The sequence below is a fragment of the Salmo salar genome, chromosome ssa05, assembly GCF_905237065.1.
Source record: "Salmo salar chromosome ssa05, Ssal_v3.1, whole genome shotgun sequence".
In the NCBI taxonomy this organism is placed as follows: Eukaryota; Metazoa; Chordata; class Actinopteri; order Salmoniformes; family Salmonidae; genus Salmo; species Salmo salar.
This window is the reverse complement of record NC_059446.1, coordinates 22,893,433-22,913,516: the sequence shown is the minus strand read 5'-3', so window position 1 is coordinate 22,913,516 and position 20,084 is coordinate 22,893,433. Positions and strand designations below refer to the sequence as shown.

The 20,084-nt window shown below is 42.2% G+C and overlaps 1 protein-coding gene across 5 annotated transcripts in view; it reads right to left on the bottom strand.

Annotated features, from left to right (window-relative positions):
* Positions 1 to 20,084, bottom strand: part of LOC106604462 (ecto-NOX disulfide-thiol exchanger 2) — a 325,983-nt gene that overhangs the window by 50,007 nt on the left and 255,892 nt on the right. For 4 of the 5 annotated variants that reach the window (XM_014199101.2, XM_014199098.2, XM_014199100.2 and 1 more), the window contains 2 exons: positions 17,171 to 17,320; positions 5,729 to 5,935 (listed from right to left, as the gene is read on the bottom strand). In XM_014199101.2, the coding sequence (XP_014054576.1) occupies positions 5,729 to 5,935; positions 17,171 to 17,320 (357 nt within the window). The remainder of the gene's footprint in view (positions 1 to 5,728; positions 5,936 to 17,170; positions 17,321 to 20,084) is intronic. The other variant, XM_014199102.2, reaches the window with a different exon arrangement.

The window sequence follows — 20,084 nt, the reverse complement described above, 5'->3', positions numbered from 1 at the left end:
GATTCGTTTTTGCAACCTTCTGGTTACGAGTCCAACGCTCTAACCACCTGCCTTACATTGCACTCCACGAGGAGCCTGCATGGCAGGCTGACTACCTGTTACGCAAGGGCAGCAAGAAGCCAAGGTAAGTTGCTAGCTAGCATTAAACTTATCTTATAAAAAACTATCAATCTTAACATAATCACTAGTTAACTACACATGGTTGATGATATTACTAGTTTATCTAACGTGTCCTGCGTTGCATATAATCGATGCGGTGCCTGTTCATTTCTCATCGAATCACAGCCTACTTTGACAAACGGGTGATGATTTAACAAGTGCATTTGCAAAAAAAGCACTGTCGTTGCACCAATGTACCTAACCATAAACATCAATGCCTTTCTTTAAAATCAATACACAAGTATATATTTTTAAACCTGCATATTTAGTTAATATTACCTGCTAATATGAAATTGTGTCACTGGTCTTGCGTTCATTGCCTGGCTCGTTGTGAACTAATTTGCCAGAATTTTACGTAATTATGACATACCATTGAAGTTTGTGCAATGTAACAGGAATATTTAGACTTAGGGATGCCACCCGTTAGATAAAATACGGACCGGTTCCGTATTTCACTGAAAGAAAAAAAAGTTTTGTTTTCGAGATGGTAGTTTCCGGATTCGACCATATTAATGACCTAAGGCTCGTATTTCTGTGTGTTTTATTATATTATAATTAAGTCTATGATTTGATAGAGCAGTCTGACTGAGCGGTGGTAGGCACCAGCAGGCTCGTAAGCATTCATTCAAACAGCACTTTCGTGTGTTTTGCCAGCAGCTCTTCGCAATGCTTCAAGCATTGATTGCGCTGTTTATGACTTCAAGCCTGTCAACTCCCAAGATTAGGCTGGTGTAACCGATGTGAAATGGCTAGCTAGTTAGCGGGTGCGCGCTAATAGCGTTTCAAACGTCACTCGTTCTGAGACTTGGGAGTGGTTGTTCCCGTTGCTCTGCATGGGTAACGCTGCTTCGAGGGTGGCTGTTGTCGATGTGTTCCTGGTTCGAGCCCAGGTAGGAGCGAGGAGAGGGATGGAAGCTATACTGTTACACTGGCAATACTAAAGTGCCTATAAGAACATCCAATAGTCAAAGGTACATGAAATATAAATCGTATAGAGAGAAATATTCCTATAATAACTACAACCTAAAACATCTTACCTGGGAATATTGAAGACTCATGTTAAAAGGAACCACCAGCTTTCATATGTTCCCATGTTCTGACCAAGGCACTTAAACGTTAGCTTTCTTACATGGCACATATTGCACTTTTACTTTCTTCTCCAACACTTTGTTTTTGCATTATTTCATTATTTATTTGAGGCGAAATTGATTTTATTGATGTATTATATTAAGTTAATAAGTGTTCATTCAGTATTGTTGTAATTGTCATTATTACAAAAAACAAAACAAAACAAAAATATATATATAATAATAAATACAAAAATTGTCCGATTAATCGGTATCGGGAGTTTCTTGGTCCTCCAATAAATCAGTATCGGCGTTGAAAAATCATCATCGGTCGACCTCTAATCTGTACTTATTTATTTGATCATTATTGTGTTTATTGATAAGATATTATGCATTTTTCAAGGGGGGTTAATGTTAAAACAAAACTTTAAGAAAATAAAATTCTCCACAAAATGTTCATCACAGTGGAGTTATCACAAAGCTACCACCAACAGGTCCTGATCATCACCACGAAGCCAACATTATTTACAAATAGGCCTACCTAACGCAACGCTGTAAGAGGGGATACGGAGCAGATTTCTAATTATTTACCACACATCATCGCCATTAACAGTTGGAGAACAAAGGTACTGATTCTAGAAATGACTGCAGTTGATATAGACTAATAGACTAGACTAATAAATACGCTATTTGCCTTTATCAAAACAATGTTTTTGTTGCATATTTCAGTCTGGAACCTGCCGAGGTTTAGGGGGCTGTAACCTTTTCTAAATGGCACACTACAGCAGTTCACAAAAAAGCCTGAAATAGACAAGCCACATCTATTATTCCAAACCTGCAGCTCGTGGTTGGAACACATACTTCCCTACTTTTAATCAACCAGCCCATTTTGAATTTGTGATAAAGCTGTTGTGATTTGGCAAGGAATGTAGCTTGTCTACAGTTTAGTTTGTGTATCCCATCAGATACATTATATTTCTGTAGGCCTACTGGGAGCGGTGGGAACGAAATTGAGTAAGAGAAAGGGAAGAGAGACTGTAGGGAGAAGAACTGATCACTTGGCTAAGTTTCTTTTTTGTTGAGAGTCGTTAATGCACATAACAAATGGAAGGAATACTAGTCAACATGAATTAACAGTTGTCTTTGGGACAAAATTTCACCTGCCCAGAGTTGCATAGTTTGTCATTGAAAAACTGTACTGATCTCTATCAGAGATTCAGAAACCCAATACATCAGACTTGCATAATACTAAAAGCACTGCTCTTAATGCAATTGACTAAAATACCCCTTATTTCAGTATAGTACTGTAACTACATCCATGTATTTTCAAGAGTCAAAAGTGAACGTAAGCGTAAAACAAAGTTACTCATTTTTTTAAGCAATAAATGATCCAAGGTCTTTAAAGGTAATATTGGTGTACTATGACGTAGATGTGTGGTTGTAAGGTATTTTAGATGTATTTCTGGATGGAATGGGATCCTATGGGCAAATGCCTAACAAAGTATCTAAATATGTGAGATACGGACCAAAAACTGGCTTATGATATCAAATAACAGTATAAGTAAGTGCTAAAACAGGTACACATGTCAAAATGGGGCATGCACTAATTTAAGTGGCAGGGTTGCTCTTTGCTCAAATTGCAGATTGTGGCTTAAAGTAAGTTAAACGGGGTTTATACACCCCATATTTCTTGACAAACCCTATCAAATAATAAGTTCAAATCAGGAAGACTGGTCTGAATGCTTGTTTAACTTCATTAAGCAGCATAACATAATTCACTCTGGTTCCTATTATACAGGCGTAGTGGGAATTAAAACTAATGTATCATCAGCACAGTGTCTCGTTCTTCTCCACTTTCCTATTTGCCATGTGTGGAACGTCATTCACCCATTTACCTTGTAGCCTATAAGCATGGCACAAGAACGCACATTCCTCACGCTTGCTGTTTAACATACGGGCTAATTCATACAATTATGACTTTCCATTCAACAAATGGATTTATACCTTGGGATCTATTTACATGTCAATTTACCCATGTTATCTCACTTGCCATACCCCAAACTATTTAATACAATTCCATACTGCATTCTGTCTATGTTGTTCATTCAGTTAAACCTGTACTCAATTGAACTGTTTTACAAAAAAAATCGATACACAATCGGTAAAAGCAGTGGTCCTAGTAAATAATTGAAGTGACCAGCACAGCACACCCATTGCCTATACATTAGAATTAGTATTACCGATATTAAGCTTCCCATTTTGGTAATGAGAAGCCCTTAGCTAAATCTGCAAAAAAAAGGAGAGTCAGCAAACAATTGACCACATCACTAAAGCCCATTCATGTCGCCATGTTGGTAAGGTAATAGTTCTAACTTTTCCCAATTAGAATTTGTTGGCCATAATGTGAGGTCAAGTGGGGTAAAGGGAGTGTTTGAGAATAAGAACCTCATTCTGAAGGCATAAGAGCAAATAAATGAACTTGTGCTCATCTAGATCAGGCTTTCCCAAACTCCGTCCTGCCCCCTGGGGGCAGACAGAATGCAGACACTTTTACTTACCCATGATGCATTCTGTCTAAAAACTGATTGGAGTTTTTACAGGAACTGGAAAAAGTTTTACTGTTTTTACGTACACTGTTTTTACGTAATAAATATAGTGTAATATAAACTTTTACTAGTATAATATTTTTAGGATTTATGGACAAACAACAGCAATATATTTGGTGTTTTATATTTTTCTAAAGTAAAATGACCAGAGAATTAAATCCGGACACATTTCAGTAATGAGAATTTGGGGTGAAAATAAATAAGACACTTTACCAAGAACTATGCATCTGAGTCTTCAGAATCATAGTTGATTTTTGCAGATGCATCATGGTTTTGTAACTCAAGTTGCTACTTACATAGTTAAAACTGGTTTCATGAGAAACAATCACTACACGCACACACATATACACAAATAGACACCACCCAGACACGCACACACAGAATAAATAATGCATAGGATATTATTGTAGAGGCCAGTGTTAAATGTACTTTGCGGGCTGTGATATATTTAGCCAGTTTGCATATAGAGAGATTTAAGATGGCATGTGTCTGGCGTCTAAAAGCTTTGATGGAAAAGGAGATAAAATATGAAAAGACCTGACTAGTGGGACTGGTACTGGAGATTACGACTGGAGACTACCACTAGGGGGTTAGCACTGGAGATTACCACTGGAGATTATGACTGGACTACTAACCTCTAGGGGGTTAGCACTGGACTACCACTGGAGATTACAACTGGACTACTAACCTCTAGGGGGTTAGCACTGGACTACCAACCACCGGGGGTGAGCACTGGACTACCAACCACCGGGGGTGAGCACTGGACTACCAACCACCGGGGGTGAGCACTGGACTACCGACCACCGGGGGTGAGCACTGGACTACCAACCACCGGAGATGAGCACTGGACTACCGACCACCGGAGATGAGCACTGGACTACCGACCACCGGGGGTGAGCACTGGACTACCGACCACCGGGGGTGAGCACTGGACTACCGACCACCGGGGGTGAGCACTGGACTACCGACCACCGGGGGTGAGCACTGGACTACCGACCACCGGGGGTGAGCACTGGACTACCGACCACCGGGGTGAGCACTGGACTACCGACCACCGGGGGTGAGCACTGGACTACCGACCACCGGGGGTGAGCACTGGACTACCGACCACCGGGGGTGAGCACTGGACTACCGACCACCGGGGGTGAGCACTGGACTACCGACCACCGGGGTGAGCACTGGACTACCGACCACCGGGGTGAGCACTGGACTACCGACCACCGGGGGTGAGCACTGGACTACCGACCACCGGGGGTGAGCACTGGACTACCGACCACCGGGGGTGAGCACTGGACTACCGACCACCGGAGATTAGTACTGGACTACCGACCACCGGAGAATAGTACTGGACTACCGACCACCGGAGAATAGTACTGGACTACCGACCACCGGAGAATAGTACTGGACTACCGACCACCGGAGAATAGTACTGGACTACCGACCACCGGAGAATAGTACTGGACTACCGACCACCGGAGAATAGTACTGGACTACCGACCACCGGAGAATAGTACTGGACGGCCACCGGAGAATAGTACTGGGCGGCCACCGGAGAATAGTACTGGGCGGCCACCGGAGAATAGTACTGGGCGGCCACTGGAGATTAGTACTGGGCGACCACTGGAGAATAGTACTGGACTACCACTGGAGATTAGTACTGGATGACCACTGGAGATTAGTACTGGACGACCACTGGAGATTAGTACTGGACGACCACTGGAGATTAGAACTGGACTACCACTGGAGATTAATTTGCTTCATTTAGAACTATTAGGAGAGAGGACATTTACTGCACAACACCTCATTGACCAACATAGTTAAGGTCTGTGACGGAAGAGGGAGGACATTTATTGTACAACACAGCATGAAGTTTAAAAGGAAATGTAGGAAATGTACCAGACAGGAAGAGGGCTCTGTCCACAGTGAACTCTTCGGCAAATCGGATATGGCAGAAGTTCTTCTTGCTCTTGCGGATTGCGATGATCTCCCCCAACTGGCCAAATACCTCCACGATGAGCGCCTCGGTGGCGTTCTCTGGCAGACCACCCACAAACACAGTCTTACAACCGGGAGGGCGCTCCCTCATGGCCGGAAAGGGAAGGTCTGTAGATGAGAATAGAGAGGCATCAATACAGAGAACTAACCGTAAACTTGGACACTATGAATGATAAAGTATTAATTTGACCTGAGTTTAACCTGTCTGGGCTAGGGGGCAGTATTTTCACGGCCGGATGAAAAACGTACCCAATTTAAAAGAAACTAGAATATGCATATTATTAGTAGATTTGGATAGAAAACACTCTAAAGTTTCTAAAACTGTTTGAATGGTGTCTGAGTATAACAGAACTCATATGGCAGGCAAAAACCTGAGAAAAATTCAAGCAGGAAGTGGAAAGTCTGAGAATTGTAGTTCTTCTTTTGATTCTCTATCGAAGCTACAGTGTCTGTGGGGTGACGTTGCACTTCCTAAGGCTTCCATTGGCTGTCTAAAGCCTTCAGAAAGTGGTTTGAGCATTTTCCGGTCACTGGGCAGATAATAGGAGCTCAGTTACTGAGTGGTCTGCCTGGCAACAAAGGGATTGGATATGCGCAGTCACGCGAGCACGCCGTTCCTTCTTTTTCTTCTTGAATGAATACGCTATTGTCCGGTTGGAATATTATCGCAATTCTACGTAAAAAATACCATAAATATTGATTTTAAACAGCGTTTGACATGCTTCTAAGTACGGTAATAAAACATTTAGACTTTTCGTCTCTCGTTCCACGCTCGCGCGTTATGCCTTTGGATAAGTGATCTGTACGCACAAACAAAACGGAGGTATTTGTACATAAATATGGATTATTTGGAACAAAAACAACATTTGTTGTGGAAGTAGCAGTCCTGGGAGTGCATTCTGATGAAGATCAGCAAAGGTAAGAGCATATTTCTAATACTAATTCTGAGTTTAGGTTGCCCCGAACTTGGCGGGTGTCTGAATAGCTCGCCGTGATGGCTGAGCTACGTACTCAGAATATTGAAAAATGTGCTTTCTCCGTAAAAGCCATTTTAAAATCTGACACAGCGGTTGCATCCAGGGGTAGTCCATCTATAATTCTTTAAATAATTGTTATATATTTTGTCAACATTTATGATGAGTATTTTTGTAAATTGATGTGCACATTCACCGGACATTTTGGTGGGAATACATTTTCTGAACATCACGCGCCAATGAAAAATGCTGTTTTTGGATATAAATATATACTTTATCGAACAAAACATACATGTATTGTGTAACATAATGTCCTAGGAGTGTCATCTGATGAAGATCGTCAAAGGTTAGTGCTTCATTTAGCGGTGTTTTGGGTTTTATTGACACATGTCCTTGCTTGGAAAATGGCTGTGTGATTATTTTTGTCTATGTACTCTCCTAACATAATCTAATGTTTTGCTTTCGCTGTAAAGCCTTTTTGAAATCGGACAATGTGGTTACATCAAGGAGAAGTGTAAGTTGAAAGTTGAATTATGACATTTGGTTGTTTTTGAATTTGCCGCCCTGATATTTCACTGGCTGTGTCCCGCAGGTGGGACGCTAGCCCATAGAAGTTAAAGGCGTTAGCCTTTTTTTTATAGCAATGTCCAGAATCTCCTGGCTAGCATCTCCTAGTTAACATCACCATGCTTTTGAATGCACTGCCAACTGATACAATCTGTTTGCACTAGCACTTCTAAAAGCTAGCCAGATTATTATAAGCGTTGCTAACTAATCAGTTATTTTAGTTAATGATAATTACAAAATAAGTTAAATCCCCAAAACTGACCCAACCAAGTCGCACTGCTTCTTGACACAATGCCCACTTAACCCGGAAGCCAGCCGCACCAATGTGTTGGAGGAAACCCCATACACCTGGCGACCGTGTCAGCGTGCACTGCACCCAGCCAGCCACAGGAGTCACAAGAGCAAGACCACAGTGCACACGCCTGTCCTATCAATAGATTGCTAGAAGATGCATATCATTCTAGTGGGAGAAGGCTCGGCAGACTTTCTGACTAGCGAATTGAAAAGTAGACTAGTTAATTTAAGTGGAAAAAGGATCCGGCTGAAAATAACTAATCGGCTGTATAGACAAGAGCCGGCGCTAGTGGTAAAGACTGCATTTATTTGGTATAACAGACATGCTTTTGTAATAGGTTATGTCATCTCCAAACCAGACACTGTTGATCTGAGCCTTGCTGAAGAAAAACCAGATTAGTATCAGACTTTCGGCTGTCACAGATGCACCTCTCCCGACTTTCGTCTATAGCCGGATGCTTCAGTCTTACCACTCAAACGCATCCATTATCTGCAGTGCTGCTCGTGGCAACGTCGTCTCGCTGAGTCGACCTTTAAATGATAAAGTCAATCTCAATGTGACCCACCAGAACCTTGAAAACGTAAGACTTAAAAAAGCTTAACACACTCATTCAACCCCCCCAAAAAACAATTAATGGTTATTTGATTTTTGTTCGTTTTGGAGTCAGACAATCGTTTCAGTAGTTTTAATTTTTCAAACGGGTTTGTTAATTATTATATTTCAGTTTACTAAATAGTTCTCATGATTAGTTTTCGTTACAGTTTACTATAATAACCTTGGTTCACATGCCACCTACAAACTGGGTCCCATAAATCAATCAAAACCTCATTAAAGAAGCAGTTAAATACTCAGTCTGAATTTACAACACAATATAAAACTAGTGTTTCTACAGTGAAAGAATAATGTGAAATTGATTTATGCATTTAGAAGTACTGTTATCATAATGCAATGTGCAGGCTGTAATGTATGTTATACAATATCCATCTGATTAATTCAGAGGCTTCATGCTGGGAAAATCAATTAAAGTATTATTTGAAAAATTACATTTGGAAATATCTCCCATGACCAACGAGTAGCAATAATGACGAAAACATACAGAAATACGCTTGGATAACTTTTCTATTGATATCTAATGTTAATGTGAAAACTATTGTGGGATAAACACAAATGCATCCTCTTAGCCAAAAGCTGGTTGATTCTCTCATGTGAATGGTTCATTGCTTGAGAGACCTGATTAATTGAACACAGATGAGTTCACTGAACCATACATGGGGCTCTACTGCTCTGGACAGAACTAATCACCAGGGCCTGTATTCATAACCCATCTCAGAGTAGGAATGCTGATCTAGGATCAGTTTGCCCTTTTAGATATGGACAGGGGGAGACCTGATCCTAGATCTGCATTCCTACTCTGAGACGCCTCTGCCCTCCTAGGGATCTATGGCAGAGCCTTGTGGTGCAAGAGCAAGGCCTCATGTTAAAACGTCAGTGATATGAAGCTTGTTTCAAAGCTCAGCTCTTCCAGAGAACCAGACTGTGCCACTGCTGTTCAGCTAAAGTCCTTCGACACTTAGCCGATGGCTCTATGATCTGAAAGTCTGCTTTTAAAACCCAATGTGCATGTATTTTCTAGGTTCAGTGGGGGTGGTCTCTGTACTACGGAAAGAGTATGAACGGTGGGAGTGACACTGGAGAACGCAAAATGTGGTGGCTACTTGTCAACAAGGAGATAGTGCCAATCGGAATTTTCAGCACCATGGATAGAGGCAACATTGGTATCCTGGGAGCTGATGTTCAGCACCACAGCACAACAGACAGAGCCCGTGTCAGGTGAATTTACAATGCCACTGGCCACTGTGACAATCCTGTTGAACGGGAGATGAGGCCGACACAGAAGCCAAGAAGCCTGGAGGGCTCACCCATAAACTTTCTGCTAGCCTGTGTTCAGCCATATTGACTTTACCAAACAACATATAGAATGGGAAATAACCGGTAGCTTAATGACAATAGAGCTCTCCATTCTTTCCTTGAAATCTCTGTGAAACAAGACAATAACGGCCATCCTGTACCGTCCACTCTGCTTGCTGGGACAAACACACACCTATACTTATGTTAAGATCCATCATCAGTGTTTTCCACTTGCGCCGGCTGTTGTCTATACAGCCAATTACAGACTCATTTTCAGCCTTAAATTAAACTAGACTACCTTTCAATTTGCTAGTCAGAAAAAAAGTCTGATAGTGCACTATGCGCCTAGAATGAACAATATGCATCTTCTAGCGATCTATTGATAGGACAGGCGCCTGTCAGTCACAAAGTAAGCGATGACAGGAAAAGACTGCTGGTTTGACAGTTTGCCATGTGTCCTGCCTCTCGGTACCTGGGTGTGTGCACTGTGGTTGTAGTCAAACTTCTAATCGGATGGAGAGAGCATGAATTTGCATGTCCCATATAATGTGGAGTCGAAATCCACTTAGCCTATTGCTTTCTAGAACATTCATTTATTTTCTTTCGTGTGCAGGGTCTGATAATAATAATGATGGCCCGCCGGCTCGGGACCAGTAAAAACGTGTGTCGGTCGGACCAGTGGATCTTGTCAGTCAATGGCCCGACAGTACATTTTCAGGGCATCTTCGCATTCCAGTTCAACATTTACCTGCTCTGTCGCCAACCATTGAAGACCACAAGCGTAAATGTCATGTTATTTGTATTTGGGCAATATGACATAGTTGATGACTTCACACAGCACATACGAGTTACAACTCCTGGAGCAGTACATAGTTGACGACTTCACACAGCACATACGAGTTCCAACTCCTGGAGCAGTACATAGTTGACGACTTCACACAGCACATACGAGTTCCAACTCCTGGAGCAGTACATAGTTGACGACTTCACACAGCACATACGAGTTCCAACTCCTGGAGCAGTACATAGTTGATGACTTCACACAGCACATACGAGTTACAACTCCTGGAGCAGTACATAGTTGACGACTTCACACAGCACATACGAGTTACAACTCCTGGAGCAGTACATAGTTGACGACTTCACACAGCACATACGAGTTCCAACTCCTGGAGCAGTACATAGTTGATGACTTCACACAGCACATATGAGTTACAACTCCTGGAGCAGTACATAGTTGATGACTTCACACAGCACATACGAGTTACAACTCCTGGAGCAGTACATAGTTGATGACTTCACACAGCACATACGAGTTCCAACTCCTGGAGCAGTACATAGTTGACGACTTCACACAGCACATACGAGTTCCAACTCCTGGAGCAGTACATAGTTGACGACTTCACACAGCACATACGAGTTCCAACTCCTGGAGCAGTACATAGTTGACGACTTCACACAGCACATACGAGTTACAACTCCTGGAGCAGTACATAGTTGATGACTTCACACAGCACATACGAGTTACAACTCCTGGAGCAGTACATAGTTGATGACTTCACACAGCACATACGAGTTCCAACTCCTGGAGCAGTACATAGTTGATGACTTCACACAGCACATACGAGTTCCAACTCCTGGAGCAGTACATAGTTGATGACTTCACACAGCATACACGAGCTGCCCAGAGCAAAAAGAAGCACCCATCAATCTACTTGCTGAGCTTATTCCTTTTAGAGAAAGTTATTTACAATATTAAACCTTCAATAGTAAACATACTAGCAATATGCTGGCTACTGTTGAGCTACAAAAAGACAGCTAGCATTGGTCTTGGCTAGCCTACTGTAGCCAGTCAATGTCTCTTTTGGAACCTTTGTTTGGAGGGAGGCAGGAGAAAAAAAAGAAGAGCAGGAGAAGGAAAATAAGGAAAGAGGGGGTTAGATAGACGTGAATTGAACGGCTCAAAGCGATTGAAAGAGTGAAAGAGAGTAGAGCGAGAGAATAGAGCGAGAGAAAGGGGGAGTGAAAGAGAGCAGAGCGAGAGAAAGGGGGAGTGAAAGAGAGCAGAGCGAGAGAAAGGGGGAGTGAAAGAGAGCAGAGCGAGAGAAAGGGGGAGTGAAAGAGAGCAGAGCGAGAGAAAGGGGGAGTGAAAGAGAGCAGAGCGAGAGAAAGGGGGAGTGAAAGAGAGCAGAGCGAAAGAAAGGGGGAGTGAAAGAGAGCAGCGCGAGAGAAAGGGGGAGTGAAAGAGTAGAGCGAGAGAAAGGGGGAGTGAAAGAGAGCAGAGTGAGAGAAAGGGGGAGTGAAAGAGAGCAGAGTGAGAGAAAGGGGGAGTGAAAGAGTAGAGCGAGACAAAGAGAAAGAGAGAGAGAGCCCCTGCAGGTGTTATTCAGATCAAGGTCAGTGTGAGGGGCTGTATAGTGTCAGGGTAGCCTGGAGGTCCTGCTCCCTGTGATGGCCGCCATATGCAGCCTGTTGACCTGTGGCTGACAGGGCCACTGACTCACCAGGCTCCTCTAACCCTCACACGCCCCTGGACCACACACAAACATACAGGTGAAGGGCAGAAAAAAAGATGACATGGCTTGGATCTCTACAAAAATTAGAGAAAACAGACCCTTCAACTCTGACCTTCATTTTATTCTCTCTATATTCCTTTCTTTTATTTTCCTAGTAGATGTAATCTATTTTCTCTCCTCATCACCTATATCACTATTTTCTAATCTACCTCGAATACTCTGTTTCATCATCTTCAGGTTGAGGTCTAAAATAGCCCCTCCTCCTCCTGGCCCCCCACTAGTCCTCCAATGGTCACAGTGATTCACTAACTAATGGCTGAGCAGATGTCTTTCTATTTGGCAAACAGAGAGGGACAGAGGCTCATCAAGCAGCCCTGTGATAACTTTAATCTGGAGAATAAATAGGCATCCTCTGAAGTAGGGCTTTAAAGATATCCTTCCTTGAAGAGACTGCCTTTCATGAGGAACACAAAAGTGACAGCGAGAAAATGAATAGAAAGACATGGGGCGGACAGAGGGGAGCGAGAGAAAGAGAGGGGGAAGACAAGGAGCGGACTCAGAGGAGACAGAAAGAGGAGGAAGACAGGGAGCGGACAGAGAGAAGAGACAGAGAAATAGAGGGGAAGACCGTAGGTGAGAAGAGGAGGGAGAGCAAGAGAGAGAGGGGAAAGATACAGTAGAAGATGAGAGGAGGAGAGAAAAAACAAGGGGGAGAGGGAAGACCATAATAGGCAAGAGGGAGAGAGAGAGACAGGAAGAATATTCACATTGAAAATACACATACACACAACATGAAAGACTTGTGTGCTTAAGGAAGGAGAGGGGGAGTGTCTCCAGACTGTGTTTTATGTTTTCTGAAGGAGCCTGAATTCCCAACAACTGACGAGAGAAAAATTGCTTTTGTTTTAGTTTAGGGTGAAATTGATCCCTTCCAAATCTGACAAGTGAGCTTTCTTTGAAAAAGTCACCAGACAAAGATCTCTCTGAGAGATATTAAAGGAGAGCTCCCACTGGGTGTTCTTCACAGACACACACACAAACACAAACACGCACACAATCAGAATTATTACGTTCTGGTGACTTTTTAAAAGGACATTCTACTTCAAAATGAATGAAAATGACATTTTGCTGACACCATCTAAAATATCATTTACATTCCCAGAAATGAGCCCAATAACATTTTGGCAAAATTATTTCTTAAAATTATTTTAACAGATTGGACCTTGCATATAGCCTATGCATGGTCCATATTATCAGGTATGCTATTAGCAATAAGCATTATCACCTATGCTAAAAACACTGGGTTTAAAATGGTGCAGTTCACACATATTAAAGGAGTTGATAAATCAATAAAGAAGGAATGAAAAGCTGGGATCCGCTTCTTTTTAACCAATGCCATTAAAATTTGCATTATGAATTGTTGAGCATTGACTGCTTGTCAGAATGCATGTTTCCCTCCTTATGACACTTGCAACTTGAATGCACTTTGAGAGGAATATTTCTCTCACATAGAACACATAACAAGCTAACTAGGTAAACAGAAACTATTCTACTATGGGGTTGTCTGTTTTTTCTATTCATTGCTCGTTTTGTTTGCCGTGGAAAAGTAAATGTGGATTGTTCTAGCATCTTCATAGTGTGCCTCTGCAGAAATATTTTTTTCCATTTGTTTTGTGTTACAGCCTGAATTCAAAATGGATTAAATTGAGGAGTTTTTTGTCAGACAATAATGTCAAAGTGTAATTAAGTTTTCAAAATGTTTGAAATTAATAAAAAATTAAAAGCTGAAATGTCTTGAGTGAATAAGTATTCAACCCCTTTGTTATGGCAAGCCTAAATAAATTGTAGAGGAACGTTTTGTTTAACAAGTCACATTAGTTGCATGGACTCACTGTGAATGACTACCTCATCTCTGTACCCCACACACTATCTGTGAGGTCCCTCAGTCAAGCAGTGAATTTCAAACACAGATTCAACCACAAAGACCAGGGAGGTTTTCCAATCCCTCGCAAAGAAGGGCACCTATTGGTAGATGGGTAAAAATAACAAAAGCAGACATTGAATATCTCTTTGAGCATGGTGACACTTAATTACACCCAGTAACTACAAAGATAAAGGCCTCCTTCCTAACTCAGTTGCTGGAGAGGAAGGAAACTGCTCAGGTGTTTCACCATGAGGTCAGTGGTGACTTTAAAACAGTTACAGAGTTTAATGGCTGTGATAGGAGAAAACTGAGGATGGACCAACATTGTAGTTACTCCACAAAACTAACCTAATTGACAGACTGAAAAGGAGAAAGCCAGTACAGAATCAAAATATTCCAAAACATGCATACTGTTTGCAACAAGGCACTAAAGTAATACTGCAAAAAATGTGTCACAGCAGTTAACGGCTTGTATTGAATACAAAGTGTTATGTTTGGGGCAAATCCAATACAAAACATAACTGAATACCACTCTCCATATTTTCAATCATAGTGGTGGCTGCATGATGTTATGGGTATGCTTGTAATCATTAAGGACTGGGGAGTTTTTCAGGATAATAAAGAAACCGAATGTAGCTAAGCACAGGCAAAATCCTAGAGGAAAACCTGGTTCAGTCTGCTTTCCACCAGACACTGGGAGATTAATTCACCTTTCAGCAGGACAATAACCTAAAACACAAGCCCAAATCTACACTGGAGTTGCTTACCAAGATGACGAATGTTCGTGAGGCATTAGGGTTAGCAGTGTGGTTAGGTTTAAAATCTGATTTTATGACGGTACCAGCTAGTGACCACTCTGCAGAGCTGCCTCCAGAACAAGATTCATGACGAAAAACAGTAACCTGCATTTGAGTCACTCAGAAAGCATAAGAACACGGCATATGCCATGGCAAAAATCAGCAAAATTGCAGGAAATTAGCTTTAAAACTGCAATTCTTTCTCTCAGCCCCATGACAAAATGTGTAGAAATTCAGGAAACTAACTTAAACTGTCAAATGTTCTCTCCGCACAATGGCAAAACATGTAGAATTGCAGGAAATTAGCTTTAAAACAGCAAAATGTTGTCACTGCGGTAGCTGACTTTGCCACTGCTGCTGAAACAAATCCTAGGGGAAACCATGTGGAAGTAGGAGGTCAATCAGTGGACAATGAGGGTATATAGTGTCGCACTCTATGAAGTCAGTCTCTCACAAGAACCAGTGTGTATGTCTGCAAGTTGTGTGTGTCTACATGGTGTCTGTCTCTGCAAGGTGTGTACCCATAACAGAGAAGGCTTATGGCTGCATAAATGAACTGTGAGGAGAGATGGTGGTCTCAGTCATAGTCAGTATTCAGGTAATAGAGATGGTAGACGCTAAGAATGTAATATAGTAAAAATATTACTTCTTTATTAAAGGGGAATTTCAGTATTTTACAACTTAAAGGGATACTTTGGGATTTTAGCAATGAGGCCCTTTATCTACGTCCCCAGTCAGATGAATTAGCAAATATTATTTTTATGCCTTTGCGTGCAGTTTAACCTGTTGGGGCTAGGGGGCAGTATTTTCACGGCTGGATAAAAAAACGTACCCGATTTAATCTGGTTACTAATCCTACCCAGTAACTAGAATATGCATATACTTATTATATATGGATAGAAAACACCCTAAAGTTTCTAAAACAGTTTGAATGGTGTCTGTGAGTATAACAGAACTCATTTGGCAGGCAAAACGCTGAGACATTTTCTGACAGGAAGTGGATACCTGATGTGTTGAATTACCTTTAAGCCTATGCCATTGAAACACACAGGGGTTGATTCATGTTTTGGCACTTCCTATTGCTTCCACTAGATGTCACCAGCCTTTACAAAGTGTTTTGAGTCTTTTACTGTGAGATCTGACCGAACAAGAGCCATGGAACGGTGATGGCCGATTAGACTCTGGCGCGAGTTCATGTTGGGTACCCTCGTTCCAATACGTTATAAAAGAGAATGCATTCGTCCACCTTGAATATTATTCATGTTCTGGTTAAAAAGGCACTAATGATTTATGCTATACAACGCTTTGACATGTTTGAACGAACGTAAATATATTTTTTCCCCTCGTTCATGACGAGAAGTCCGGCTGGCTTAGATCATGTGCTAACAACACGGAGCTTTTTGGATATAAATGATGAGCTTTTTTGAACAAAACTACATTCGTTATGGACCTGGGATTCCTGGAAGTGACATCTGATGAAGAGAATCAAAGGTAATGGATTATTTACATAGTATTTTCGATTTTAGATCTCTCCAACATGGCCGTTTGTCTGTATAGCAAAGCATATTTTTCTGGGCGCAGTGCTCAGATTATTGCAAAGTGTGATTTCCCAGTAAGGTTATTTTTAAATCTGGCAAGTTGATTGCGTTCAAGAGATGTAAATCTATAATTCTTTAAATGACAATATAATATTTTACCAATGTTTTCTAATTTTAATTATTTAATTTGTGGTGCTGACTTGACTGCCGGTTATTGGAGGGAAACGATTTCCTCAACATCAATGCCATAGTAAAACGCTGTTTTTGGATATAAATATGAACTTGATAGAACTAAAAATGCATGCATTGTCTAACATAATGTCCGAGGAGTGTCATCTGATGGAGATTGTAAAAGGTTAGTGCATCAATTTTAGCTGGTTTTATGGTTTTGGTGACCCTGTCTTTGAATTGACAAAACATTACACACAGCTATTGTCAATGTACTCTCCTAACATAATCTAACTTTATGCTTTCGCCGTGAAACCTTTTTGAAATCGGATGACGTGGTTAGATTAAGGAGATGTTTATCTTTCAAAGGGTGTAAGATAGTTGTATGTTTGAAAAATTTGAATTTTGACATTTATTTGGTTTCAAATTTGCCGCTCTTGAAATGCACCTGCTGTTGATAGGGTGCACCACGGGTGGCACGCTAGCGTCCCACATAGCCCCAAGAAGTTAAAATAAGTTGCTAGCTAGCATTAGCGCAATAACTATAAGTCTATGGGTATCTGCTAGCATGTCGGTTGCCCCCATCACTTCAATAGATTTGTTTCCGGTTGCTTAAATGAAATCTACTTTCTGGGGTAAGAGGTCAATAGACTTACTTGGGTTTGGGGGGAAGAGGGTGCAGCTCTGGTAGTGAATGATCTCCTTGATGATGGGTAGATCATGGGGCAGGGGGGGTGGGGGCACGTAACCAAGGCCGGGCATCATGGGGTTCATGCCTGTCATCATGCCAAGGCCTGAGTCGAAATCTGAAGGAGAGACACACCAGAACACACACACACATGAGAATGGAATAACACGCATATAAAAACATCATTTCCACAGGCATTAGTTCATCCATGTTGACATTTTCATGTTTCATTTGACATTGTGTGTCTCTCCATAAACACTTTGTGGAGGTTTCTGTCAACAATGGTGACACACAAGGCCAGCAGCATACCACCCTGCATCCCAATGCTGGCTTGCTTCTAAAGCTAAGCAGGGTTGGTCCTGGATGGTCCTGGATAGAGACCAGATACTGCTGGAAGTGGTGTTGGAGGGCCAGTAGGAGGCACCCTTTCCTCTGGTCAAAAAATAAATAAATCCCAATGGACATTGCCCTGTGTAGGGTGCCGTCTTTCGGATGGGACGTTAAATGGGTGTCCTGACTCTGTGGTCACTAAAGATTCCATAGCACTTTTTGTAAGAGTAGGGGTGGTAACCCCGGTGGTCCTGGCTAAATCCCCAATCTGGCCTTCATACCATCACGGTCACCAAATCATCCCCAGCCTACAATTGGCTCATTCATCCCCCCTCCTGTCCCCTGTAACTATTCCCCAGGTCGTTGCTGTAAGTGAGAATGTGTTCAGTCAACTTACCTGGTAAAATAAGGGTATAACATTTTTTTTTAAACTAAATGTCTATAAATAACTGAATAAATTAACAAGCATCCTACATGTTTAAAGTGGAGCTACATGAGCTTCTACTGACTCTGCTGCCGATTGGCTGACCTTTGATCTTCCTGTCTGTAGTCAGAGGGAGGGAGAGATGGATCTGAGAACTAGCACACAAGTGAGCCTTCATTCACAGGTAGGGGACTATTGATTTAGACTGCAGCTGGATTCACTCTGCACACTAGCGGAGTTCCAGCAGATCCGTTTTTTTAATGGAAATTACATTTCCTCTACTGCACCTGCAGATAACCGTGGGCTTGAAAGCTTGTCTTCATTGTGTGCGTGTGCGTGCCTTGATGGACCACACAAAGGCCTGAGCAACTAAATACCACTTAGTAAAACCATGTGGATAACTTATGTTTAAATCCCAGAAAGGGCAACGAAAGCTTTTCAATAATTTCAGTTTTCTGTGTGAGAGAGAGGAAGGTATTTGGATGAAGGATGAGGAAGAGAGGGAAACAAGCCAGAGGTGTAACTGGACCAATCAGAGGAGAGGACAGTAAAAGAGGAAGAGGAAGTCTAGGTCCACTTCATCTCTCTTACAGTGACCCTTATTGATGACCTCATCTCTGGTAAGATAAGAGGGACCCTGTTGCCCGGGTGATGATGACTCCTGCCCAGCGAGGCGGAGGAGAGGTGAAATGATGGCAGTAGGAGAGATAGAGGGAGGGAGGGGTACAGCGGACACAGTGTCTTCTGAATACCAAGGCCAGTCTCAGTGGCAGTGAGAGGCCCACAGAGGAAATCTCTGGTAGGCCGTCGGGCTGTTCTGGGTTAGGGAGGCCCACTGCAGAGCTCCGTCATGGGCCTTACTACAACAGGTGTGAGCTGCTTCATAACTGCGACTTAGTAGGGCTGCACAGTTAATCAAAATTCACATGGAAATTGCAATATTGACAAACTATAAAAACGCAACCGTCTTGCGGCTGCTTCCCACACACACCAAGCCCCGCCCCCAGTGACTAGAGTCTGGTTTCAATGATGGACTCTTGTCATAGAGGAACTACGTCACTACCTTACCCACGTGAATAAAATACTAAATAGTAGCTAGCAAGATGGAGATCAGAGGTTATTTCACATCAACTACCTTAACTTAAACCAATGCAAAGGTTTTGCCTGCAATCTGGCATGTCTGCCTCGTGATTTGTTGAGGGAGTCCCAGGAATAATTGTTTTCTCTTATAGAGATAGGCAGTGACGTACTTCCTCTATGACAAGAGTCCATCATTGAAACCAGACCCTGGTCACTGTGGCTTTTTAAGACAGTTATTCCTCCCGGCTGTTTGTTAGATTCACAGTTGGCATGCTGTTCTGAGATAGAACAGATTGTTCCAAACAATAATGATACTGCTTTCCACTTTCCTTTTTAATATGTCAATTTCTATAATTCACACAGTTCACAGATGTTCTGATCTTTATTACACGTCCAATTGCAATATTTTGCAAAACATTTCTAATTCGATTTTTGGCCCACTTCATGCAGCTCTACCACTTGACACTGAGGAACCCTGACACTGAGGAACCCTGACACTGAGGAACCCTGACACTGAGGAACCCTGACACTGAGGAACCCTGACACTGAGGAACCCTGACACTGAGGAACCCTGACACTAAGGAACCCTGACACTGAGGAACCCTGACACTGAGGAACCCTGACACTGAGGAACCCTGACACTGAGGAAATGGGCACAGTGCTGATGAATAATGGTAAAAACCTCCTGGATGCCATACACACATTTTGAGCACAGAGAATAATTTCCTCCAAGTCACAGAGTCACTCTTGAAGAAACACAAAGCTATTAAATAGAAGATTTCTGCACCATATTTATTCATGAACATGACAGATGATAGGAGCCAAACCAGGCTCCGGGTGCACATCAAGAAAAGAAGATCTGGTTTGATCAAGACCAGCCTGTTTCCACTTCACTGCTGAATTTATCTTTCTCCTTCCAGTCTATGTGTGTGTATATATATATATGTGTGTGTGTGTGTGTGTGTGTGTGTGTGTGTGTGTGTGTGTGTGTGTGTGTGAGATGGGTAATCGAGTACTAGACCTGATGTCAAAACTCTATTTTTAACCA